The sequence below is a fragment of the Parasteatoda tepidariorum genome, chromosome 3 (genome assembly GCF_043381705.1).
Source record: "Parasteatoda tepidariorum isolate YZ-2023 chromosome 3, CAS_Ptep_4.0, whole genome shotgun sequence".
In the NCBI taxonomy this organism is placed as follows: domain Eukaryota; kingdom Metazoa; phylum Arthropoda; class Arachnida; order Araneae; family Theridiidae; genus Parasteatoda; species Parasteatoda tepidariorum.
In genome coordinates this window covers 54,018,955-54,046,780 of record NC_092206.1, presented here as the reverse complement: position 1 = coordinate 54,046,780, position 27,826 = coordinate 54,018,955, and the positions used below count along the sequence as shown (strand labels likewise).

The 27,826-nt window shown below is 28.2% G+C and overlaps 1 protein-coding gene across 1 annotated transcript; it reads left to right on the top strand.

Annotated features, from left to right (window-relative positions):
- The first annotated feature begins 239 nt into the window (after positions 1–239).
- LOC107454426 (nuclear FMR1 interacting protein 1) lies at positions 240–27,826 on the top strand. The gene is made up of 12 exons (XM_043047001.2): positions 240–1,861; positions 3,095–3,280; positions 5,165–5,275; positions 7,907–7,969; positions 11,859–11,941; positions 15,788–15,880; positions 16,722–16,981; positions 18,337–18,420; positions 21,594–21,713; positions 24,020–24,121; positions 25,811–25,887; positions 27,585–27,826. The coding sequence occupies exons 1-12, from the start codon at positions 329–331 to the stop codon at positions 27,681–27,683; spliced, it is 2,811 nt and encodes a 936-aa protein (XP_042902935.1). The 5' UTR covers positions 240–328; the 3' UTR covers positions 27,684–27,826.

The window sequence follows — 27,826 nt, the reverse complement described above, 5'->3', positions numbered from 1 at the left end:
TCACAATGGTGATCGTGGATGCTTCAATCGAATGCAGTAAGCGAAACAGTTGAGCCAATCCAGAAGCAATATGAATATTTTAAGTTCACGCACCACCGGACTTCAAAGATGAATTGATTGGCGCAATATAATTAGCCCGATTATCTTGGGTGCAGCAAGAATAGTTCCTTGGCTTTACGCATACTTTTCTCTCGGCTGCCTCAGCAATCACGATATATCTTTGTCTATAACCGTGATTGTGTCATGTAAACAAAAATCAAAACAGTTACACATTTTTGTTTACCTTCTGCTAATATATGCGTTGGTGAATTAGACTGTTAATTTTACCATGGCTTTTAATCCGAGTATCGTAAATACTAATATGCCTCCTCCGAACTATCCCAGTGTACCCGCGCGATTCCAATCGCATCCAATGAATCCATCACCGATTCCACAGCACATGTTTAATGCCGGAATGCACGTGCCTCAAACAAATCCTTCACCATTGCCGTTCAATGTAATACCTCCAAATAATTTACCGCCACCATCTGCTGTTGGATTAGTTCAGAACACTGTGCAAACAATGTGGAATAATAAACCAATGAATTTATCAATGATTAATAATCAGAATTTTACCAGTGCACCTCCGATACCTAATGTGCAAAATACCCAAATTACTGGTTGTTTTCAAACTCCACCTCCACTTCAAAACAATCAGCCTTCAGTTTGGAATAATTCAAGTAATCATCCACAAAACAATTATAATGGGTTATTAACTGTTGCACCCAACTCCTCTACTGGAAATTATCAACAAAATAATTTCACCCAAAATCAAACCGCCCTTCAAACACCAGCTAGATCGGATTTTCAATCATTTACCTCTCAGCATCATGGAAATAGTAGCTCAGTTTGGTCTAATAATAATTCTTCAAACAATGAGCCTTACAGACCTCCACCTCCTGTAAATCATACCCCTATGATAGATAATCAGAGTCGTAGCTTAGTTTGGTCTGGTAATAGCACTTCAAACAATTTACCTTGGTCTGGTAATAACACTTCAAACAATTTACCTTGGTCTGGTAATAATTCTTCAAATAATGCACCTCCACCGTCTATGAACCATTTGGGAAGAAATCAGAATAATTTCGATGCCAATAAGAATTCAATTGCTTTGACGCAAGAAAATTCCTGGAATCCAATTCAAAAAACAAACGTACCCGATGCAAGCATTTTTCAAAATCCCAGTGCTATTTTTAATGTGGCTGAAAGCAATAATATGTTACATGCTCGTGTTCATGATTCAAATGTGGCCAATGAAATTCCCATGAATCAGGGTGATATGAATTTCTCCAAAAAGTTTAATTCACCGCATAATGGTAATTTTATTCCAATTAATGGGGATTCTGTACCAAAATGTAATAATTCATTTCAGAATCAAAACAAGCATCATCATTTTACAAATGATTTAAATCATAAGAATGTAAATAGATTCCATGAAAGCAAGGCACAAAAAAGGAATTTTCACAATAATAATTTCAACCAAAACAGGGACTATCGTGCAAGTAGTTACAGATCAGAGAAACCTAATTATTGCGAAGAACAAAATCCACCATTTCTACCCAATAATCAGAATTTAATAGATGTGTGTGCTGTATCTAATAAAGATGGTGTTGAAGTAAAACCTACAAATATTAGTCTCCTTCAATCAAGCAACTATCCTGGGTCTAATTTTAGCTCTACTATTCCGGAGTTTACTATTTCAGATTCCGAATCAATTGATAGTAAAAATTCTCCACAGAAGCACCAAAGAAACAAAAGAATTTTTGAGAATTTGCAAAAAATCAATCCTGAATCCAGTATTAATGCTTCTGAGTATAAAATGGTAGGTTCTAAGGAATAAAGTTTTGTTTTGATTAAAGAATAACAATACCTACTTATCGCTATTAGTTCAGTATTTAACATAAAATATGAGAGTCTGGTTTGATTTAATTATATTTTTCCTCATATTTTGATATTTATTTTGTGCTTAAATTTATTAATGATGTAGTAACTGAATATCAAAAATTTAATTTAATGTGTTGCTTGTTTATTTATGCTCAAAGCTTTTATAGTGATGACATGAGTTTTTATTTTCTTGGTTTCCTATCTTTCTTGGTTTCAGGCAAAAAATACAGGGTGGTTATTTTTAAATTCCCTATGACATATCAACCTGCTGAAAAATAATATATTCTTTTATGTTAAATGTAATTAACACAGGTAATTTTATTTATTAATGTATTTAAATTCATTAATTTACGTTCTTTATGAGTATGACTGTAAATTTATTAATGTCTCAATATATTTTGATTTCGGTTACACGTAAAAATGTTATAAAGTTTAATAATTCATAAGCAAAATCATTCAAGAAATTCGTAAAAATCAAACGAATCTTTTTCTTAGTTAAGCCGAAAATGTTTAACAGTGTGCAAACTTGACTTTCTAAAAACGTTTTGAAAATGTGTGTAACTTAAAAAAATAGTGCTATTAATACTAATAGTGAAAATTTTGGGTGAAGTTTTAAACTAAAAAGAAACTGCTGTTTGAAAATATTAGGCTTTAAGAATTTTTTGGGTGCAGAATTTCCACCCCTTCTGGAACAGGCCAATTTTATAAACAATGGTTTGCCAGCGCCCCGACTTGTTTGTTCCATTAAGGATCTTTGAGAAGAAAAAAAAATTAAACACCTATTGATTTTTTGAATAAATAAATATTTTTGGTAATATGAACGTTATCATCTTAATGAGCTTTACTGTTACGAAATCGATGATGTTAAGAAATCAATAGAAATGTCAATGGAAACATAAACTACCTTTTGCTTCAGTTGAAAACAAAATTAAATCTTTTATACTATAACGAAGAAATATGAATTAGATTCGTAACTAAGTATTTTTGGTTATTTTTTTTTACCTTCATATTGTTTTTTTTTACTTTTTTTCAAAAGACCACCTATATTGAAAGAAGAAACAGGCAGTTATTGTCTGTTTCAATGATATTTCAAAATGTGTTTACATTGTTAAAATAATTAAATAAATTTCTAACATAAAATAAATTATTATAATTTTTTTTTTCTTAACAGGGTTGGATGACAGAAGATATTCAAAAGGCCCTCCATAAAAGAAATATGTTATTTAAACAAGCGAGAGCCACCAATGATCCAGCAGTTTGGGATGAGTACAATAAATTGAAATATGAAATTAATGAAGAAATAAGACAGGCTAAATTAGATAATAAAAATCAAACTCACAAGCCAAAAAGAAACGCTGTAAGTGTTTTTTTTTTTGTTTTGTTATAAATGTTCTTACAGTGTTTTCATTACAGAAAAGAAGTAGGTGAAAATTTATCACCCTTTCTCCAAAAAGTGGGTGAGATTTAAAAAAGTTATGTGAGATTTCTAAAAATGAAAAAAAAACACGAATAGACTTGGAAAATAAATATTTCATTTTTAAGCTTAACATCTTCTAATTGTTAAAGCATTGAATATTTTTGCTGCATCATCATATGGAAAATGTTCTATATCTACTTTTTCATCAGCTATTCTCATTAGGTTGCTCAAATGCTTATCAGTCAATCTGTTAGTATATTTTGTCTTAATTCGGTTTTGGGTGCAACAGATGCTGAACTATTCTGAAGCACTAAGTAAATTTGTAGCATTGTGCACGCCCTTTCCTATCCTCTTCACCTGCCCGCATAGGTTTTTCAATTATTTATGCTATAGAATAAAGAAGTTATTTTCATGTTCATACTTCATGATAGTATTTGATCCATAACCGTTGAATATCCGTATTTGTTTTGTTTTGACCGTTCCTACCGACATTTGTTTCATTTTCATTTGTCCATTACGGACTAGAAAATGTTGCCTTAACAAGGTATTTGTCCAACTTACATTCAAGCACAAGAAATTTAAATGTCTTAAATGAAGAAACCTTACCTATGGTTAACATGTGGTTGCAGAGAAATGTGTTCTGAAAGGGTTTCCGGGAGGGGGAGGGGCATTGTGTTCTGCTGTTCGCACTGGTTCTGGACAATACTGGTAAATTGGAAAGTTTGATAACAAGGACCGATGTTGAAAATACGGAAAGATCAAGGAAGAGGAAGAAAGGTGAAACGGAGGATTTAATTTAAATAGCGGAAGATGAATTTTTTTCCAAAATTTGCGAGATTCGCTCATTTTGAAATTCATTAATAGAGTGCGAGAACTTCTCGCATTAATCATTTTTTTATGCGAGAAAAGAAATAAATATGCGAGATTCTCGCGCTGTAGTGAAAACACTGTCTTAGTAAAGCAATATTTGATTATTTTAAACTTCTTTATTTCAATTTAATGTAATTCTGAAATTATTTTAGAATCTTTTTTTTGCCATGGTTTGTAGATTCATGTAAAATGATTTGCTTATAATGAAATACTTCATAAGTTTATTCTGTTAAATGATCATTTCATGTAGAATATGACTGAAATTTAAGCAGTTACCGAAGAAGATAAGCAGAAAGTGCATATCATTAAAAGCTACTAAACAAAGTCAATCTTTAGATTTTTTAAATGAAGATATTTTATTATTTATGTTAAACTGTATTAACTTTCTTATTAGAGCATGATTTCATGAGAGAACTTTCATTCTGAAAAGAGAAAGACAAGAAAAGTAGACAATTTGCACACACAATGCAAAAGTATAGATAATCATTAAAAAAATTAACAATTAATGCTGAAAAACAATTAATAACCATAAAACACAAGCTAACAATAAATAACCAGCAAAAAAACCAACTGTCCTGCTTAAACTAATATCTTACAACCTATAAGTTATTTGTCATTTAATCTGCAATAACAAAAGTCCCACTGATGCTACTTTAAGTTGAATTATGCGTATAACTGAGACATTTCAAAATGTATTTTCTTTTCAATGTAAATAAAGAGTTTTGAGTTGATAGTATTTAGTATTAGTATTTTCCCAATAATCATGAAGTCAAAATTATTTGACGGCGCATCTGTGATTTCATTAAACAATTTTTCAGAAAAAATGGCATGTTGGTGTATAAAGGTTCGCCACCCCTGTTACAGTCAATGTTAAGTGGTCAACCAATGCAACTGTTTAATTTTAGTTTTATAACTTTAGATTAATTATTATTTATGTTTCTTTCATACTATTAGCCAAAAGTATGGCAAGACAAAGGGAAAAAACTTCCTTTCAATTGTGACACCTGTGACAGAGGTTTTTGTTCAAATGATGAACTGGAATCACATATGGCATTGCATATAAAAGTGAGTGTTTTTATTATTTTTTTTAAAAATATTTCAAAAACTACTATATTTAAGCTTATTAAATACTTTATAATTTTAATGTATTTATATGTATATGAGGAAATATGCAAATTTTATATTTTATTATTTTCTTCAATGTTATTTTAATTCAACAATTGTCTAATTTACCATAGTATTTTTTTAAATAAATGTACATGCATATTCGGGGGTCTGTCCAGGCCAAATGTACTATTGTTTAGCGGTACCTTCACAAATTCAACTTTAAGAAAAACGATCATTTCACAAAATACTTTTTCTTAAAATTTTATTTTTTTATCCCATAAAAAACATTGAATTCATATTTTTGTGTTGATTTTTTATATAATTTTTAATTTTCGCAAATTATGTTTAAATTTTCACAAAATAGGTACCTCAGAAAAACCTAGACAGACCCCTGATATTGTTGTAAGAATACCTTTTATCAGGAATCTAATTTAGTAAATATGCAGAATATAGTTTGAACTGTTATGAATTACAAATAATGTACGGATGTGGCTATGAACTGGTTGTGACAAGAAAAGTTTCTACATGTCAGTTTTTCTGAAAATTCTGGTTTTATTGTGTTTTAAGTGTAACAGAAAAAAAAAACGTTCCTTACCATATTCCATGATAGAATAGATTTAATAAAATGTATGTAAGGTTACAAACATAAACCAAATCAACCATCTTGTCAATTTTTTTATAATTATTATTTTTGCTGCTTTCCCGTAACTGAAAAAGTTGTGTAACTTGCCAGTAAATTTTTTAATTGCAATTTTATTTTATTAAATAATTTTTTTCTAAGATAAAAAGAAAGTAACATTATAAGCTCAGTAAAAATAGATACGAGGACTTATTGCTTTTGATTATGTTTTTTTAATGGAATATTTTGTTTAGAATAGAATATATTTTAAAGAATTTTTGTTTAAAATCGTATAAGTAAAAATGAAAAGGATTTGAGATTTGTTACAACATATCACTTAGCAAAAAAAAAAAAAAAAAAANAAAAAAAAAAAAAAAAAAAAAAAAAAAAAAAAAAAAAAAAAAAAAAAAAAAAAAAACAGTTAACAAATGTACTAGTTTATGGTCTGTTCTTTTTAAGCTAAATTTAGAAGTGCTACTTATTGATAAGGTTGCTTTTATATCATTGTGTTTAAAACAAGCACTTTAAATCAACGTATTTCAAGTTGCAATTGTACTTACAATGACCAGACTGACTAGTTACAACTATAATTAGGGTTCACGCCTGCATGGCCAAATGATCTTCAATCATTATGGATTGCTGAACCTAATTAGCTATTATAGTTATATAGATTGAGAATTATAGTCTGCTTAATTTTTAACTTTGATCTAGTTCATAAAATTAAGTTGCTATAGTAACGATTTGTTTTGCTTTTTTGAGAGTGTTCTGTGGTGAAAAAACAAAAAGAACTTTAAGTTTATATTTATTTATTTTTGAGCATTAATATATTTATCTTTGTACCATTTTGTATCTTTGAATGTTTTAGGTTTTATTGATGGATTTTATATTTTTGTAAATAGAACAGTAAAATAAATCATTTTGTGTGTTGTAAGTTGTTTTATGGAATAATCAAGAATAATCTGAGTTGTTTTATGGAATAATCAAGAATAATCTGAGTTGTTTTATGGAATAATCTGATTCAAAGTGCAAATCGGAATAATATAGATGGCAATTAATATTTTTTGATGGGTACCAAAAAGGAATTATGTGATCGCAAAGTTCGATTTATTTTCTTTAGAAGTTTGTCTGTCATGTTAAATTTTTGAACTGCTAAATGAATACCTTGGTGGGTCCTATTTTCGTTACTGGTGTGATCCCTAAGTATAATAATATTATACATGTAACCTACTGGAAATTATATTATATGAAATCTCATAATTACTGGCCATTTATTTTTCTTAAATTATCAAAGTATTAAACAAAAAAAATTTATTTCTGTTATGAATTTTTATGATACTTATCTAAGAGCAATTAAGATCTTTTACCCATGAGATGTCTTGTGCCATGAGATCTTCTGTGTTTACTTCCATTAACTTCTGTGTTACTGTGTTAATCGACTAATTTCTTTCTTAATTCTTAGAGAAATCTAGGTACCTTAATTTTTAGTTTTAATCCTTTTATTTATTCTTAAAACATTCTAAATTAATTTTTTTTCATTGAAATAATGTAATTAAACTCACATTTTTTTCAGTACTTGCTTTGATCATTTAAGCCAGCTCAATTAATCAATTCCTACATGTGTCTAGTTAACCTAATTTTAGCTGATAATAATTCTAAAATTATCAGTGACTTCATATTAGATAAGTAAAGATAATGATATCTGCAAGCATTTTGATGTCAAGATTTATTTTGACATTAACTTTTTTTTTGTTACATAGTATTAATTATAATGAGTTTATTTTATCACAGATATTTTTATCACTACTTAGTTTATTATTTGTTTCTAGTGCCTTGAGTGCAAACAAATAAATTTCTAAGTGTTACAAGGTCACTATATTTAATTATACTACCTTTTTGAAAAATTACAGAATAGCTAATTTAATCGGTTTTAATTTTTATATTTCTATATCTATCTATATATATTTTTATAGTGCCATTATCAGGGTTGTATCTTTGAAGCCCATCCGAAAATTGTAAGTCTCCACCAAAGAATGGTAAGAGCCTTTACAAATATATTTTTTTCTTCATTATATAATTCTTAATTTTCATTTTCAGCTATATTTGAAGTGAGGAAATGTATTTTGATGAAAGAGAGTTTTATAGTTAATTTTAATTCCTAATACATTTTCTAGCATTAATATAGGATTATTTTATTTTCACTAGTGTTTCTATTTCAGTGATCCCAATGGTGGATTTACCATAATTTCTAAGACTTTTAAGGTTAACTAAGGAAAGGTTTTGAAATTCCATGATGATTTTCGTAGTTTTTTTACTTTTCTGGTAATATTTCTTTTTTTTTTTTAATTTGTTGGCAGTTTATTTTTTTTTTGTGTTAATAAATATATTTTTTTTATCATTAATTTTAAAACAATTTTCCACTAGAATATTTTATAATTTAATGTCACTAAACTTAATTATTTTTACATACCTTGGCTTTTATTTTTATAGAATTAAATCTGTTGAATCTTTTTATATTGTGTGAAGAAGATGTGAACTAAAAAATTAAATGATAGTTATGTTTCATAGAGAGTACTGCAGGAAATTATCTCCATAACTGCTAAGAAAAGTAACTTTGGGACTGGAAATCACCATTACATGTTACCATCCACATTATTGTAAAATTTTTCATAAAATTCAATTTTTGTATCACAGAGCTGCCAACTTTCTACTCTTTTTGTTAAAAATTATCCTAGTGGTAGCCGTGATATGTTTTAATGTATTATTTTTTATTAATTTAAACTTATTTTCCTCACCACTACAAATAAATGTTTTTAAAGGTCATATGCAGCTTCACCGTGGTGATATCTTTAAAATGTTAACAAAATTACCAAAATGTTTGAAAGCTTTGGTTCTTAAACCACTGTATAAAATATTTTACAAAAAGCATAGCAGCTGGCAGATTTGGGGATGTATTTTTGAGACAAATCGTTCTTTTCTTATGTTCTGCTAGAAGTTTTTTGCCAATTATCTAGCTTAAAATAATTGTAGTACACTCTTATAATATACTTATTTTTGCAAGGTAGAATTATTTATACATAAAACTTACTTCATATGTAAATTATTTATGTATTTGTAATCAAAATTGTGAACTACCTAAGTTTCCCCCCCCCCTCTCTATATTAAGGTAGTTTATTCTTTTATTTGATAATAATTTTTTTATTTATTGTTGCATAGAGAAAAAGAGAGTAGTATATTTTTGCAAACCAATGATATATTACAATTGCAAACCAATGATTCAGAGGAATTTCCAAGTAATTTTGTTTGATTTCGTAAAATTTATTTCTAATAACTACTGTAGTGATTCTGCTAGACTTTAGAAATCCCATGTCCTTTGGACCCAGGACTTCTAAATTTCTTGTTTCTTTTTTTACTGAGAGTGAGTCCTTATTTTAGATATTGCAAATTCATACTTTAAAAATATACATAAAAAACAAATATTTTATGTTAAGGAAAAAGGTGTGATTGTTGATTCATTCAGTAATAATACCTATTCAACAGATTTGAATCCAAATTTCTTTATTAATGCAACTAAAAATTATTTTCATTTTCTCGTTCTATTTTCATCACAGCAGAAAAATTTAATTTTGATTACATAAAAATCTTCCCATGTGCTATCCCCCCCCCATCTTTCTATTTTCCATGATGGAGATGCATTGTAACTTTCTTTTGCCCCCCCCCACTTTTTATTTTCTGTAGCACGTAAGAATCTCTTAAGTATCAATGGCTTGTTATGGAAGAAAAATCAATTAATCAAACCTCTAAAGTGCTGTGTATACAGTAAATAGCATTAACAAGCTTCAACAGTATAAACATAGTTAAGTTTTTTTAAATGGCAGGAGTATTTTTCTCGTATTTTCATTTTCTGTTTTAATTTTTATGGAATACATTTTTATATGAATTTAGATTCTCATTGTCATGCATTTTCTGTAACGAATAAACTTTTTAAATTTTTAATCAATTAAGTGCTGTATAATATAAACTCATTGGAGTAATTTATATTTATAGTGCCTAGTTATTTAGTTCCATGAAAGCTCATGTATTTTATTTAAAAATTTTTGTATATATTTATTTATCGTTTAAAATTTTACTTTATGAATTTTTATTTCACCATCATATTGGAGTTGCATAATAATGCTTAATTCAAGTATATTTCTTTCAAATTGTTCAATCTTTATTTCAAATTTTATTCTTTCATGTGTCCGTTTTAGTTAATTATACCTTTTGTTTACTGTGAATATGGAACTCGACTGCAGTATAATATGGTTGATATTACTGTTGTTGTGCAGCCTGATTTAGTTATGTGAACTTTGTATATTCACAAATAAACAGGCAGCAAAGTCACAATCTGTTGATGTTTTATCTTCCACTGTATTTACTTGGATATTCATATGTTTTTGGAAGTTTTCAGATTTTAGTGGGAGAATATTTTCATTACTTTTTCTCCCTGTTTTTTAACTTTTCAAACAATTGAATCTCTCGTTTGTTAAACTTAGTAAAGAAAACTTGCTTTTGCATATCTAACTACAGTACAGAACCCGTTATCCGGAAATCGGAAAACCAAAAAACCGGAACAAAATTCGATAAATTTCCCCGCTATNATAATATGGTTGATATTACTGTTGTTGTGCAGCCTGATTTGGTTATGTGAACTTTGTATATTCACAAATAAACAGGCAGCAAAGTCACAATCTGTTGATGTTTTATCTTCTACTGTATTTACTTGGGTATTCATAAATTTTCAGATTTTAGGGGAAGAATATTTTCATTACTTTTTCTCCCTGTTTTTTAACTTTTCAAACAATTGAATCTCTCGTTTGCTAAACTCAGTAAAGAAAACTTGCTTTTGCAATTCTAACTACAGTACAGAACCCGTTATCCAGAAATCAGAGAACCAAAAAACCGGAACAAAATTTGACAAATTTTCACGCCATTTTTTTAAAAAAAAATTTTTTTTTTCCTCATAAGATTTTAGAATTTTTCTTTCCTTTTTGAAAGATGTTTACCTTACCATCATTTTGGAAATAATCATTAGCGTATTACTTCATCGTTTTTTCTTCTTTCTAAGATTATTTCCAATTTGTAAAAATTTTTTTTTAGTTGGGTGTTTAACAATAAAAAAACGGCTTTTTGAAGCGATTCAGAAAACCGGAAAAATCAGTTATCCGGAATAGCCATGGTCCCGATTCCTCTGGATAATCGGTTCCCTACTGTTTTATTCTTTGATGAACTTATATGCATTTTAACACATTAATGGACAGCATCATCATAACCCTAAAATTGCTGTTTTTCAGAGGGCAAGAGTATTTACTTTGTCTATCAATGTATTTAATTTTTGAATATTATTCTCTTATGTTTAAAAAAAGATTATTATTTAGTGAATTCTCTTAATGATTAACCACTGCATTATCATTCTGAGTTATGGATAAATGTTCATATTTCTCATTCAAGCAGATCACCAAATTATTTAATGCCAATTAATTAAAATGCTTTTACCCTGCAGAATTATTTATTTACATGCTTGCATTTTTATTTTAACTTGCAAATGCTTATCTCCTTTTTGATTTTTCAAAATTTTTATAAATGTTTTTTAAGGAGCCATTAACGAAGTGTTATTCAATGTGAGAATTAAAATTTTGCTCTTTTTTTAAATTTCAATGAGTTTGATATACGGTGAATGTGTTTGACCTGTTTTAGAGAGCAAAATTAGTTACTTACATGGCTCTATTTTTAGTAGATAGTCTATTGACTGAGAATAATTATGAGAACTTTTTTTTAAAATTATTTGATAATTATGTTTACATTTGATACAAAAAATTCTCATTTTAAAAGTCATTAAAAATAATAAGTGTAGCTCATAAAAGTTTATTAAATTGAACCTTTTAGCAACATGATACAGGATATGCCGATGTTATAAATAAATTACAGAATGATGAAGAAATAAAGAAATGGAGAGAAGAGAGGAAAAGGTAAAATATTTAACTTTTAACTCTCATTAATTATAAAAAGTCTTTTACCTTAAGGACAATAGGTTTTCCTTTCATCTAAAATTTAGTTTTGAAGAAGAATAGGGAGCCATTTATAAATTCGAAAATTGTTTTAAAATTGGACATTAAAATTCAACTTGTTGAAAGAATATTTCTTTTCTTGTTTACTTTTTATTCCTACATTATTATTAGTTTGGCATTTAGGATTTTTTCTTTTTACAACTTTTAGTTTTGTTATGAGCCAAAACGATCTATTACACATTGTACAAAGCCAGTAAGCATACACCCTCAAAATGATCTGGATGTTTTGTCTGTATATGTGTTTTCTTATGAAACGTATATTTTGGTGAGAATGCTGTAAATCTTACAGACTGGTTTATTGTCGAGTATATAGACTGATTGTCTCTGTGCTTTCATTCCATAAGTGTTCCCTTGGTAATGCAAAATGAATGGAATATCCGGCACTTGTGAAAAATATGTTAAGTGTCTAACATATCCTTTTTCGTAAAGAACATACTTTGTCTATTTTCATTTTCTAAAAAGGGCAATTGTATAAAGGGATGGAATCAATTTTTCCCCCTTTAATTTCTTTGTTGCAATTTTCTGTTAAAAACACAGTTAATTATGAAATACTTTTTTTAGATGAAAATTAGTAATTAATGCTTTGGAATTGCTCTCATTCATCCTTCCTTCAACCGATTTTATTTTTTAACATAACACACTTTCTTTCATGAGCGTTAACTTATTATTTCATTTATTATTTTTTCACATTTTCAAAAATCAGCAATTTAGTCAATTATATATTTTTTCTTATATCTTTAATTGAGAATTAAAGGATTTAAATCAGCTGTCTCCTTACTCTGGTGAATTAAAGAGCCTTGACTAAATTACAAGTGATTGAAGAAGTAAAATTGCGAATAATCTTTTCTTTTAAAATATTATTGAATTGATTAAATTATTATTATTATTTTTTTGAATTTCAAATTCTTATAAGAGGATTTTTAAAAAAGGCAGATATGATAAGTAGTGATCAACTACTTTGATTTGCCACAGTAATTTTTTATACATTTTGAAATCAATTTTCATAACCAAAAGTTGTTATACTCTGTAATTAAAAATATTTCTCTTAGTTTGTATTTTGTGTATTTAATTATACTGATAAATATGAATTCAAAAAAAAAAAATGTGTGTACTTTTCTATGTCATGTTTGCTTTTAAATTTTTTATTATGTTTTTTTAATATAAAATTTCTATTACTTACGAAAAAGATTAAAAACAGCTATTGATTATCAGAAAGAAAGTTTCTGAAGAACGGAAATTTTCTGAGTTATCTAAATGGTCCATATGAATAAAGCAGTATCATCATAACTATAAATTAAATTTAGAAATTTTGTGTGTTTTTTCCTTTAAGAAATGAAAGATACAAACGATTGAAAAAATATCATTAATCAACAGAAAATATGTGATAAAAGGCATATTAAAATAAGCTGATTGGTTAATTTAAGTGTTGTTAAAAGTTCACTTCTCATCACCTTAAATATTTACATTCTGTACATTTTTTATTTACATTTTTATTTTGAATTCCTCATATGTTACGAATCTAAAAAACTGCAAATCAAAAAGAAAGAGAAATATAATTATATTGCTTTCTTCTTTTACTTACGAAAATAAATTCCATTCTCCTTTTTAATTCTTATTTTATTTTCAAAACAGTCCTTTTCAAGTTGGTGATCCACAAACATATGAATTAATATAATTTCACCTTTTCATATTGCCCGTTTTGACAGTAAGCTTTTTGTGTAATTTGAATATTATTAAAAATAGCGCAGAAATTTGAGTATTTTTTTGATCAGTAGAATTTTTTTTAAATTTTCTTTTCTTTCAGGTATTAAAAAGTATTTTGCTTACTTTAAAAAATTCTTCGAAGCCTGTTTACATAAACAGTCGAACCTCGTTAACTTCAACTCGAAGGGGATCAGAAAATTTATTCATGCTAAAAGTCATTTACATTAACAGTGTAGAATTTTTTTTGATAAAAATCGTACAATACACAAGCATTTTTTATTATCTATATTTGCTAACTATTTGTCTTTTTTAATCTTAAATTTCTATTATGAATATACATTAATGTATATTTCATTTCAATGAATTTTTATTTTATTTTACATTTTATACAACTTCTCTGCATCACATAATAAACACAGCTACTTTCAAAAATTAAACTAAGATATAAAGGAAGAAAAAATATTATAGTTCAGACGACATTCAAAATGTGAACTTACTTTTGGTGCTCTCTTTTTTATTTCTGTAGAAGCAAATAAAATTACTGAAAAGTAACTAACTTAGAGGAGTAAACTAACTTATTGCACAAATTAGAAGGATTATTATAACTGAAAAATTAATTGATTATAACTTGCTGTTTAGATTTCTTATTTGCACATGCTTTCCAAAAGTCTTCTGACTTATGATCTGATTTGTAACCGAAAAATAATTGGAATTTTTATTTTGCATTACAAAAGAACCAATAGTTTTAATTGCTTCTCTGGCATTCACCAGAAAAAGTCATATGTCCTTTTGTGGGATAGAGTTCCATGTCTGTTGCACTTGGTCAATCAACATGGGCATAGTTAATGCTGGCTGTGGATGACTCAGAAGTTGTTGTCCAATGATATGCCATACGTGCTCGATTGGGGAAAGATCTGGTGATCTAGCAGACCAAGGCAACATTTCTACATATTATAGAGCATGTTGGGTTACAACAGCAGTATGAGGGCAAATGTTATTATGTTTAGAAATACCCCCTTGAATGCAGCTCATGAATGGCAACTAAACAGGTTGAATCACCAGGTTGACGTACAAATTTGCAGTCAAGGTGCATGGAGTAACCACGAGAGTGCTCCCTAAACCATAACTCCAGGTGTAGGTCTAGTATGTCTAGGCTGGTGACAGTTCGGTTAGCAGGTGCTCACCTGTCCTCCTTCTAACTAATAAACGGCTATCACTGACACCTAGGCAGAACTGTCTTTCATCAGAAAACAATAGATCTTCACTATGTCATCCAGTGAACTCTAACTTGACACCACTCACATTGTAAACGGCAGTGGTTTGAAATGTGTGGATTGCAAGCTACAAGGTGTCTCACTCGGAGCTATATTTGAAGTAGTCGATTTATAAACATTCCTTGTGTCACTGCAGTGCCAAATGTAGCTTGAATTTCTGAGGCAGACGTAGTACGGTGCGCCACTGTCGTATGCCATATATGACGGACTTGCTTATGAGTAGTGCCTCATGGTCACTTAAAACCCGGTCTTCTTGAAGCTGTGCCTTCCTTTGGCCACTGCTGACAACAATCATGCACAGTGGATGTATTTCTCCCCTGTCTTTCTACAATATCGGGAAAAGAAAATCCACCTTCTTGCGCTCAACTGAAAATAAGAACTGTAGAACACATGTGTACAGCAATTCTGATTTGCATGTTCACAGTGGCACCAAACTTATGCACTAAGTGCAAAATTTGAATGAATATTATCTATTAGTTACATTAGCAAACCCACCAAATTTATTTCATCTAGTGTGACTCCTTCTTGCTGTTGTGATTTTTTTTCCGTCAGTGTATGTTCTATGAAGCATTAAGTTTCCATTTTATTACTAAAAATATTTTTTTACACAGCTTTTTTGTATCATTAGAATAAACAATATAGCACAACAGATAAAAAAAAAATCTTTAAAAAAATTTTTAATTTTACTTTTTTAAGGTTTTAATTTAAGTTTTTGAATTGTGTTGTTTTATTTATTTATTGCAATCTTATTTGCTTTTCACACTAATAGGCGTTTTCCTACTGCTGAAAATATCCTGAAAAAGAAAGCCGAACAGGCTGAAAAGGAAGCTCGTGGAGAAGTAATTGAAGAAAAAGATCATGGGTAAATGGGTAATTCTTAAAATATTTTTCATTGTGCTTCAATTTTCATGATCAATTGAAGAAGAAATGAGGTTAGGAATTGGGGCTTTCTAAAAACATATATGCAAAAATGCCCTTTTGTAAAATCTTTTTATTCTAAAATATATGATGATAAATATTCCAGTTAGTTTATACTTTTAAAACTCATAAATTTCTTTAAATATGATAGTGTAAATTTTTTTAGAAATTTAAAAGCAAGCAAAAAGAAACTGGATGAAATTTCTTTTACATAATATGTAAGAATAGTATGAAACAGAAGAAAATTGTGAATTAAAGTCGTTAAGAAATGATAATTCTAATTCAAAATTCATGTTTAGTAATGACATCATGTTTGAACGACTTTGTGAAAAAGAATGAAAAAAAAAAATAGACAATAAGAGGTTTTTAGCCATTTCTACTTCTTTGTTTTTCTGTAACTAACATTTGATTTTTTTTTACTTACAATTTGTGTGAATGGGTTTTAATTATTTATTAAAATTATAATTAATGCCAAGCTCTTTTTGCCAAGTTTTTTGCTTTCATCTTTTTCAGTTGGCTTGAGAACTTAAATCAAAACATTTGTTTTACCTTAAATTTCTCAGGTTTCCTGAAAACATATAATGTGTTAAAATTTATTTGTTCTTTACAAAATAAGGAAGTTATAATTATGTAATTCTACATATATTAGTATGAAGGAAGCAGAATCTCATCTAACTTTTAAAAATTTATCTTTTCTTTTATTGATGTTGATTAACATGTCTTAAATATTAGTGTTATTTTAAGTGTGATTTTCAATTTCTAAGATAGTTTTCAATATTTTTTAGGAGATTTAGAAAACGTAGATTTGAAGACAGAAATAAAGACAACTCCTTCAATCGACGTGATCGAAGTAATCGCAAGAGGAGACCTAGGAATCCTTTCCAAAGAGCTCCTGAAATTGATCTAGCTCAAGACTCAGGCTCAGATGGTGAGGGTGGATGTCCTACAAAGCTACCTAAATTTAGAGGGATGAAAAATGTATATGAGCATTTATCTATTGATGATGGTATTGAAATTGGAGGTTTAGCTGATGCAGGACTTGAAAGTACAATATAAAGTTTTTTTCTTTTTTTTATTCTATTTTAGATTGACTTTTTCTTAGTATTAACTGTCATTAGAGTATGATTTTTTTTCCCTGTATATTTTAAAAATTTTTACTAACAAAATATTATTCTTATTCTTTTTAAATTTTTTTTGTAGTTTTAAAAATTTATTTAATATGAACTGAAATCAAATATGAGTGTATCACTTTAAGATATTTATTTTTAGGCCAAGATTAGATTTAAGATCGTTTCTTACTATATGATTTCTTTTGTGTGGTTGTCTAAAAACACGAATTAGTTTATAAATACTAATAATTCCTTTCAGTGTTTATCTGTCATATTTTAAGATGGTATGCTTTTTTAGAAAAAAATAAAATGCTTTAAATCTCTGACTTATTCCTAGCTACATATTCTTACAAATCATTTGCCAATAAAAATTTATATTGTTAGGTCATCAAGGAGAGATATTATACATTGGATATGTCTCCTTTAACATCTTATTATTTAACATTAGTTTAATATTTTACTGTTTTTTTTTCCTGTTATAAAAAACTTTTATGCTTCATCTGCTTATAAAAATCATAGTGATCTCTAAAAAGTAATAAAATTTTTTTTTTAAAATTAATTTTATTGAAAGGGGAACTTTAGGAAATCCATTCTGTTTGGAAGCATGAATTTTCATTTATTTTGAACTACAGGATCACAGACTCTAGTGTGAACTAAAGAAGGATGAATCATCAAAACATAACACTCCAAAGTGCTATATTCTCCAAAAAAATCTGTTGGTTAGTGCTTGACATAACATAATCCATTCTGATTTTCTGAAACGTAGCCAGCTTATCAGCCACAATAATAGTACAGTCAGACTTCGATATAAAGTCATCCGCATATAAGGTCACCCTGTATACTGAAAAAAATTTGCAAATAAAATTTTTTATGTAATTTATTAGACAAAAATGAGATTTTTTCCGCAAATTGTTTTTTTTTTCTTCCTAAAAATGTCATTCCAGTCACATTTTTTATTAACAATAATATATTATCTCATTGTTTAAAATAAATGGAGACACGTGTTTTTTTTTAAACCAAAAAATTAATGTCTTAAATTTAAAATAGCTTTCTTACCCTAATGCTTATTTACAATTTCAAATCCCATTAGAAAGAGGATATACATTTTAAGACATCCTTGCATATCTTTATAAATATATTTATGACATAATAAACTGAATATTGAAATGATACAAGTGTTGTTTATTATCATTCATTATTTGATATTATTCTTATTCTTTAAATGAAAGATTAGTGTGCTATAAATCTATTATTTTATGTTTGTACTTAATATTTCTTTTTTTTATTTTAGAGGCAGATGATGCAGCCATTAATCATACTTTAGAAGTATCATTAGACCAAGTTAATTCATCTACTGATCAACAAGATATGAAAGGTTATTCATTATTTTAGTTAATGACAGAAGTATATCTCATTATTTAGATAAATAAAAGTATACAATGGAACCCTAGTTTTACGTTGTCCATTTCATATGTTATGCCGCTCCCTTCGTTATTTTCTGCTGGTATGCCAAATTTGCCTATACTGATAATGTTAAATTTTCCTGAATTTTTCATTACCATTTTTTTTTTAAAAAATCTCACTTTATATGTTTTTCTAACAGTTCAAAATCATTTTATATCTACAAAGCTTGCACAAACTTTTGCTGAGTTCTTTCTTTCTTTTTCTCCCTTTCTTTCTAAAAAAAAAAAAAAGAAGAAGAGACTTGTTTAATAGCTGTTTGTAGTTTTTCTGAAATTCTTTCTATTCTATTTTATTGCCCTTTTATCTAAGAAGGGATTTCCCCCTTGAGTCAATGTCAGATAGGTGATGGAATTGGCAAAGCACGGGAAGTATGGGAGCTTCAATTGTAAAATTTACGAGTGGAATTTTTTCGAGCAGACTTTGACCTTTGAATCTTGGAATTATCAAATCATTTAAACGTTACATTAAGCAACTGGTATGGTAATCATTTCTTTTCTTGATTCCAGTGTCCTGCTAGATGCTTCGAAAGTAACTATAAATGATCTGGAAGCTTTGAATTTGATTTTTGCAGCATTTAGCAGTGTTGACTAAAATCCATTACAAATGGGTTTAATGAAGCTTTTTGGTATCCCGTGGGAACAATGGCCATTCGGAATAAAATTGCATGTCTGACGATCTTCCGTGGGGAGTGACGTGTGTATCGACCTCAACACACATATCATTCATTATTTTTCAATATCTGATTTAATGCCTACTCCCAATGGTGATCATGAAAAGCATAAAATTATAAGTTTGAAAGCCTAAAATCTCTTAAACTTGCACAAATGTAAACCATAAATCAATTTAATAAAGTAATGAGAGATATATTATTGAAATTTTACCTTAAGACAAAAAATATATAAATATTACATACTTTTTTCAAGTAATTCATCTCTAAAGTGTCAATTTTTGAAAAATATACTTATTCTTTTTGTACCCTGATCTAACATTTTCTGTGTTTTTTAACACTAGTTCTATGAAAAATGTAAAATCAAGGTTCCACTGTACATGTTATACTTTTTTTTTAAGTTCATGTTTTAAATTTGTTATAAATTTTTTCCGCTACTATTATACTATTTCTTTCATTTCTTAGGCATGGGATTTTTCCGTTAATAATTAGTAGAATTCCGCAAATCCCAAGACCCTTAACTCGCTGAATTTCGGCAATCAATAATTTATATTCCAGCAAAATTTTCTCAGAATTCCACTAATCTAAAACTTAAATTTCATTACTTACTCAAAATCTTGTTAATGAGATATAAATTCTGCCCTTACCAGCACCCTCTTTTTTTTCTTGCTAAGTTCTCGATCTTGTGTGATATCGACTTATTGCATGCAGATTTGTTAGAGAATAGCACAACTTTGTATAAACTTTAAGAACACGAGACTGAAAAGAAAAAAAAAAACTATAATTACTTCAGCTAGAATTATTGAACTACACTGGCAAACAGAAGAGTATAAAATTGATAATCCAAAAAGTAATTCCAAAACTAATTGTCGAACATCTGTTGCAAAAATCCAATGATTTTATTCACTTTTATTGCTTATAGATGCAGAGTTAAGGAGCTTAGGAAGTTCATTCTAGTGATTCCTTCAATTATTTATTGAAAATTGCTTCAAATGGTCTTAATTAAATTTATTATCTTATTGAATCATAATTGCTAATTTATTTTTAGAAAGCTTTAAAATGTATATAGGACTTTTGATACCTTTTCCTTTTTTCCCTACTTGTTCTAAACTAAAAATATTTTATGTATGTGATCATTTCATCATGATATCAAAAAAGGAATAAAGAGATAACATTAGTTTGCTTTTTTCTTTGAAACTTCAATTGTTTAATTATTACAATGCATTATATGTGCTTTAAAAGAATTGAAATTTTTAAAAAAAAATATTATAAATAGATTTTAAAGTCTCATTTATTGGAAATAAAAAAAAAATTATCTATAACACGTTATCAAAAAAAAAATTTCAATATAACTACGCAAGTTTCTGCTTTTGCGGATGATATATTGTTTTGATGGTTAGGTGCTAGAAGGCCTTCATTGATTTCCTTCTATTCCTTTGGACAAGAAATAAATTTAGAAAATGCTAAATACATGGTTATAGATTGTAAATAATCTAATACAGATGCCGGACATAAGAATAACGATGGTAAGACTTAAAGTGTTTTATTATTTGAGTTCAGTTGTAACTGAAAATAATATGATACCAGAAATCGACCATAATCTTTATACTGGTAACCACAGTTTTTTTTTTTTTGCACTACAGAAATTAATAAGATCTAAAGTAATAATGTGTTGAACAAAACTTAAGAGTTTACAAAACTGTGACCGTGACCCAAAAAAATTAAAAAAATGTTAATTCCTTGAGAAGGGAAAAGTGTAAGAATCAATTTTGGACCAGTCAGAGAGGGTGATGTGTGGTGAAGGATATTTAACTGCTAAATCATAAAATCCAAAAGCAGTTCAAAGATACTTGGGTATTTTGAAGTATTAAAATCACGCAAAAATACGATGGTCATGGAAAGAAACAATGAAAGCAGGTGCACGGAAAAAGATCTTTATTGATCAGTGTCATGGTCAATGGAAACGTGGAAAAGAGATGGATTGATGTGGTTAAGAGAGAGAGCTCAAGATCTTAAATAAAGTATAAAGCAAAAACGCGAGACAAATAGCTTTGGAGTACAATTGTTAGGAAGGTAACGTCCAACACAAGCTGTTAGTACCAGGGAATAAGTAAGTATATATTTTTGATGGTCAGAAAAAAAGGAGAATCTAATTACATCTAATATGTGCTCCTGATTTGGTTTGGAGGGGATCTTCTGTAAGATTAAAAGTCATAGAATGAAGAAAAGTGTTCGAAAATTGCCATAAGCGACATTAAGTCTTGCATCTTAACAAAAAAATAAATATATAAAATAAAATTAAAGAAATATATCTTAAATCCAAATATTCTTTTTACATTGTTTTACTTCTTAATTAATAAGGAAACTTTTTTTAATCATTCAAGCTGAAATGTTTGTGTTGTATTTTTTGAATATAGAGTTAGATGATGATGATGAAGCACCCCTAGAAATTCCCATTCAAAAAGTCTCCTTAAATGACTATTCAGATTCAGGTGATGAGAATGATAATAAACTATTGGCTAAAGAAAACCATCAAGGTTTGTGAAATATTATTCTCAAGTTTTTCTTTGCTTTCACTGTGCATATGTTGTCATAATTTGATATAGTTAAAAGTTTTTGTAATAATATATTTTGTTATTGAAACAAATTTTAAGGCTGCTGAAATGGATGGTGTTTTCAATAGAAATGTAAACAATAACAATCTCGAGCTCGGCACCTACTCTAGTTCCGGTTAAAAAGTTTGCAGCTGCTTACTACATGTTATTCTGATAGGCGATGTTTTCAAACAGATAATTTTATTTTCAATAAAAGAAATAAATTAGATATTTTCTGAGCTCAAATCTGCCGTATTTCATAAGATATTAATGTTATTATGTAATTCTGGGGAGTTTGGAGTGAAAATTTGCTTTAGTTATTTTGTTATTTATTATTAAAAAAAGTGACATGGTTACTAGATTTTGAATAACTCGCTTTTCTCGCTCTTTCCATTTGTTTATTACTGTTTGTTCGTGTTGCAAGCTGTGCACCATCTTACGTTAGTGTTAACACTTTTAGTATTGTAAGCACAAATATTGTTAGCATTGTAAACATAAGTAATAAGTAATCAAATACATTGTTTGCAAGAATCTCAAAACACAATGATGCCAAATGGCTTTAAAATACAACTAAAACAGTGACCCAGAAATTTAGGCAGTCCCGAGCTTGCAGCGTTCCCTAGTGTAGAAAACACCATCCATACAGTGTTTCATTTACCATAACAATTTTGTTATGTAGGTCAAAATTATCTAATTGTACCATTTGGAGAGGGGAAAAAATAGTGTTTTTCCTTAAAGAAACTACTTTTATTTAAAAAGAAAAAACTACTTTTGTTTTTATAGGAATTAAATATAATTTCAATTTTAAAAAAATAAAGTTTGATCATAAAAATGGATTTTATGTTATGATTTTCCAAGTGATGTTCATATTTAAAAAATTGTTGAAACTGTTATCATTTATTGCTAAAGCTATTTCATTAAAAAATCTAAACTATTGTTAACCCAATTATTGTGTTGTAATTTTTACTATGTTTTAATGCGAATGAATGTATTCTTTTCTAAATAAGTTGCTAGTATTTTTTATATAATCTATAGCATATATACATAGCACAAAGTTGCGGTATTAACAAAAAAGAAATAAATGGAAATATTGAAATAAAAACTGCTTTGCAAGATCATTCAGAGTTAAAAATATATTCATGTTTGATATGGCATTGTATTAAAGCGAAATATAAAACAGAATATAAAAAAGAAAGCTGATTTCGAGGCTTTTAAATTTTAGAAAACACAGGGCATTGGTATTAATTCTAATTGAAGTTTTTAAATGAATATGAAGAAAAAAGAATTCTTAATAACATTTTTTACTGTGACGTATGCACTCAAATTAGTAATTGTGAAAAAATATTGTTAAAAACTTTCTTTTTAAAGCAAGCATATTGAATTGCGACTTAGAGGCTCACTGTCTTCACTTTCGTAGTTTCTTTCATATTACTTAGTAGTTCTAGTTGACTTTGCTCTCTCATGCATTATAGTCTAGTTTTGTTTGTGGGGTAATACGCTGTTAAAAATGAACTTGTTAAACATCCTGTAAAACTTTTATTTATATTTCATTCAATTTGTATACATTGTGATTTAATGCATATGAATTTCAGTGTTTTGAAACACGACATATTCGGCATTCTTTTATAAATTCATAAAACCTTTTTTCTAACAAACTTGCAAAATAAACTCCAAATGGAAGAAGAAGAAAATGGAGGGGGGGGGGAGAACAGCTGGCTAATCTTTTGTATCAAGGAAGTATGATATCTTTCTCATGGTAATTATGAATCCCCATTAAATTAACCTAACTCTAAATTATTAACATAAATCTAAATTATTATTAATTGTGTGTGAATTGATATGTATAATTAAAACAAAAATGTAGAACAGTTTATTTGTTGAAATGAACTATTCACTGTTAACATTTTATTTCCTCCTGATTAATAACTCAGTGTGATTCAACTTTTCGTTATTCAAGCAAGAAAAAATAAGAATTTTTATTCAAATACTGGTAAACATGTATGTTTAAGAGTTCATGCGTATGACTGCTCACTTGCTTGCTATTTCAGTTCTCTATTGACAATCATTTAATGTTTCAATTCTCAATTTTTTTTTAATTCACAGATAATTTTCTATTGAAACCATTTTTCTGTTATAAGTTTTCTAAACTCTAGTAATAATGTTATTGTTGTTAGAAGAAGCTTAAAAAAAAATTTTTTTTTTTAAATCTTGCATATTTTTAAAAACTTTTTATTTGTCTTTATATTTAGAATTATTACATGAAGCAGAAGATTCTTCCTCTACTAGACCTAATATGGATGAAAAATCAAATCATAATAATAAATCGTCGTTATCAGTCAAAGATAATAAAGGTATGCTCTACAGTTAAACTATAATTAAAACTTGGTTAATATAAAGTTTTTTTTATAACTAATAATTCCTTAATTGATATTAGTGCAGAAAGGAAATGAAGAAGTTTTCTTAAAGTCTACACTGGTCCCTTAGTGGACTGGTCGTAAAGAATGCCAAAGTCAAGCATCACTGGCTGCGGTCAATAAAGGGGTGGGTGACCCCTTTGATCAGCCTGTGTAAGGACCAAAGTGCGTGGTATTGATTCGTGTTAAACTGTTCAGTCGTAAAGAGACAGACTTCGCTTGCAGGTCGTCGGACTACCCAAGCAGAGGATCAAAATTGCAATGACATGTCTTCGGATCATCCTCAGGGATGTTTCCCAGACCGTCGCCAATACCCTATTATGTGGCTCTAGTGTTGTGTAAATAAAGTACTTACCTACCTAAAGTCTACACTGTAGCGTTATAATCTTAAAGCAATTTATGTGTAATGTTCTATGCTTTTAGTGTGTTCAGAATTTTGAAAAAATGTATCAATTTAATTTTTATGCATCAGCATTTGCAATAAACAGCAAAATGGGTAAAGCTGTGCTATTCTAGGAAAAAACTAGTTAAAGTGTGGAAAAGGTCAGAAACTAACAGTGTGAGGGGTTAGTTGTACCCAGTGTATAATTCAGCAGACTTCATGTGTTAATCAATATCAGCATTTTTTTTTTAAATTATAGTTCAAAATACACTAATAATTAATTTTATATCATATATTTGTTAAATTTTTGTTATCAATTTTATATTTTTATTTTGTATTATTTTTATAAATTGTTTTTTTTGTTCTTAGAGTTGTATAATGGCAAAGATTGGTGTGAGCGGTGTATAGATGATTATAATTAAGGATGATGATGAAAACAGAATCATTATCATAATAAAAAATTTTTTAAGTAGTGGTTCTAGAGTTTGAGATACAAAATGAAATGACTATTTAATCCAAATGACTTTCTAAGTGAAATAATAAATTTTGCATAATACTATCAATAAGGACAGGCCCTGGAAGATAAATCCCCCATGCCTAGCCAAAGTGATATTTAATCAACTGGTATTTAGTCCATATTAACGCTTTGTTGTATAGGAGACATCCCTTATAGGCACATTATTGAAAAAGGATACTGCTAAAATAAAAGCCGATTCAGCCAACATCACAATATCTTGTGATTATTCATCTCTAATAATTACTGTTGGTACTCTGATTCCACTCTCAGGCATCTGAACGACCCCTGACCTGGGGATCAGTGGGTAAAAGACACTGGATGTCCCCTACCATGGGGGAGGAAAGGAGTTAAAAAAAAGAGAAGGACTCTCTTCTGAGAAATATTATCATGGACATGATACTGATAGAATATAGATGAAGAAGGGAGCAAGAAGCAGAACTTAAAACTTTTTTTAAAATAGGTATAATTGTAAATAATGAATAAAAAATAAATATCTAGAAAGTAAAAAATATATGATTGATATATGATATGTATATATAAGTCCTGGCATCCTTCCGAATGAACCTCTGACTATCGGGCATTAACATCAAAATAATATAAAATTAAGACAATGTAACATTGATTATAAATATGTATTACTATTACATTTAATTTTGAATAATATTTATTTATTTTGGTTCCTTTTTTTTTAAATAAAATATTTTAATTTTTTTTCTTCTTATTTTAGGTAACAAAAGAGAAAGAAATGAAAAAAGATGTCGGCCACCTGTTCCTCCAAGACCAAGAAACTCCCTTCTTAAAATGGTTAGCAGCTTTTTTAAAATGTGAAATAATTTCAATAACCTATACAAAACAATTTTCCTTTAAAAGTTATATGCTGTAATTAAATTATGAAAACTAAGGAAGCTGTCTTAGCTGACATTGCAGGTTGAGATAAACTCACTTGTTGTTTCTTCTTATGTATGATATTATTATGATTTCTTATATTTAGCTTTTTTCCCTTTAACAACTGCTGCAGCAAAAAAAATACAACTTGATTTTTTTTAAATAATTAACCTTTTATATGAGTGTAAAACTGCACATAAACATTTTTAAAATTTTGATGCATATAAGTGAATTAAAACAATTCCGACAGTAGCAATATTGTTACAAATTAGTAAATATGTGTATAATTTTGTTAATTTTCCTTTGTGAGACTAAATATTTCAGACTGAACCTAGTTCAGTTAGAAATCTGCTTGAAAGTCATGTAATTCAAACGTAGTTTAAAGAAATAAAGTCTAATCTATTTCTTATAGAAAACTAGGGTTTGGCGACAGTTTTTGCTGATTTGGCAATATTTGGTGACCATTTTGGTGATGAAGTTGTAGTTCTGGCAACTTGAGTTTTAAGCAATAGGACTAATATTTACAAAATTATACGAGAATTGTCTAGAATAATGTCGAAAGTTCCTGGGTTTCCTCGCCAAACCTACATAAATGGTAGTGTGTCGGTAGAGTAGAGAGTATTAGTCTTCTTATAATTTTAGTAATCTGACCTGAGCTCATTGAGCCCTTTGAAGTCGTAGGGTCTGAGTACTATGTTATTTGAACTGTTTTTGTGTGCTAGAAATTGCTATATTTTCTGGAAGATTCTGTTAAAAACAATCTTTTAGTCTTACGAACTGTTTTAGGCGTATCCAATCAAAATGATCCCCTGGGCTCGGTACAATATTATGTAAATAATGACTATTTAATTGCTTGTATGTAACATTTCCTAAAAGCACTCTAATATAATTACACCCTTGTAATTATAGCTTAATTAAGAAGCTGATAAATAATCATTATTATAAAGCAGTACGAACTAAATTTATCTTAGTTAAATCCTTGAATAGGGACCAGAAGAATTCTATCGAAATATTTTTGTTCATCTGTTTAAAATGTTGAGAAAAAAATTTTATCTATTGAAGAATGCTTCAGTATATTTAAACTTTCTACTTGAGATCAAAATTGAATGCAACAAAATTTTGTAAAGCTACGCAATCAATATTAGATAAATTATTTTTTCACTTTGCAATAAAGAATCTGAAAGTAATTCATTAAGTTTATTTATTTATTTTTTTTCTTTTGTGTGTCAACTTTGAATTCAGATTTAGTGAGCAAATGGATGAAGGACATTTTTCTGCTTCCCAAAGTACTTAGTTATGTATGAGTCCTTCTATATTGTGAAAATATATTAGGTTATTAATTTGAAGTGTAATTTAAAAATGTATTGTTAATTTATTAAGTTAATTTATTTATGTCATTTATTATGTTTAATGTATTATGTGACTTAATGATTTAATAGTAAGTATACTGATTAGATTCAAAGAAAGCATCTTGATAAAGGAAAACCTAATCATTAAATTAAAAGTAATCCAAAGCTTTTTGTTTACTCTAAAAAATGAACTTTGCATAAATTGTGATTATTAATGTCAAATAAATATCAATATTTTAAGTGTTTTTATTTTCTTTTTATTTTCAGTTGTTGAGTGATGAAATAAGGCATGAGAGAAATGTGATTATGCAATGTATACGGCATGTTGTGAGAAACAATTTTTTCAGAAATGGAGCCTATTCGTGACATTCTTAAAGCTTTTGTTAAATTTGTTTTATAATAGAAAACAAAATTATTTTTCTTAACAATACTGTTATATATATTTGATGACTGATTTGTTGAGGCATTACAATGTATATTTGTTTCCTGAATAAATCTGCTTTATGTAA